Raw genomic sequence first — 809 nt, forward strand, 5'->3', positions numbered from 1 at the left:
TTAATTAATTTATTTTTTAATTGAAGGATAATCACTTTACAGAATTTTGTTGTTTTCTGTCAAACCTCAACATGAATCAGCCACAGGTATACATATAAAAGAATAACCCGTATTGAAGTATAATGAATATACAATATGATATGCACTCATTTTTAACTGTATGAATACATAATTTTAATTCAGAGGTATCTTTTTCTCTCTAGATACATGTCTGAAATGGAGACTTGGAAGATGTTTTGGGGAATCATCTTCTTTGCAGCTGGTTTTGGCTTCATCAAGTCACAGAGAATTGGTAATGCATCTTTAAGCCAAAAATGAAGACCTTGCCAGGAATAGAGGGGTAGTGACAATATTAAAAGAAAATATCACAGGAGTTTCATATTTAATGAAAGGGAAATGATTCTTTTAAAGAGAACTTGAAAATCTCCACGTTTTTAGTAAATGGGCCTTTGATTTTTTCAAAGCTTAACCTCAAACGGCAAAAAAAGATATTAAAAGTGCTACTCTTCTGAATGAGTTATTAAGCTCTCAAATGATTTTGTGAAAATGGACCTGTTCTGTTGACTCTGCATTTTGCTTTGTCTCCTTTGGCTGTGCTTTTCCACATTCAGTTCAGTTCAGTTGCTCAGTCATGTCCGTCTTTTTGCGACCCCATGGACTGCAGCACACCAGGCCTGCCTGTCTATCACCAACTCCCAGAGCTTACTCAAACTCATGTCCGTTGAGTCAATGATGCCATCCAACCATCTCATCCTCCATCATCCCCTTCTCCCGCCTTCAATCCTTCCTAGAGATCGGAAGAGCACACG

The 809-nt window shown here is 37.1% G+C and overlaps 1 protein-coding gene across 1 annotated transcript in view; it reads left to right on the top strand.

Moving 5' to 3' along the window:
- The first annotated feature begins 216 nt into the window (after nt 1-216).
- The window catches only part of LOC105000759 (collagen alpha-4(VI) chain-like), a 123982-nt gene continuing 123389 nt past the window's right edge, over nt 217-809 (top strand). Inside the window, 1 exon segment of the mRNA XM_010856754.1 lies at nt 217-292. Coding sequence (XP_010855056.1) covers nt 217-292 — 76 coding nt within the window.

Source organism: Bison bison, unplaced genomic scaffold (assembly GCF_000754665.1).
Source record: "Bison bison bison isolate TAMUID 2011002044 unplaced genomic scaffold, Bison_UMD1.0 scf7180017864374, whole genome shotgun sequence".
NCBI classification, from domain to species: domain Eukaryota; kingdom Metazoa; phylum Chordata; class Mammalia; order Artiodactyla; family Bovidae; genus Bison; species Bison bison.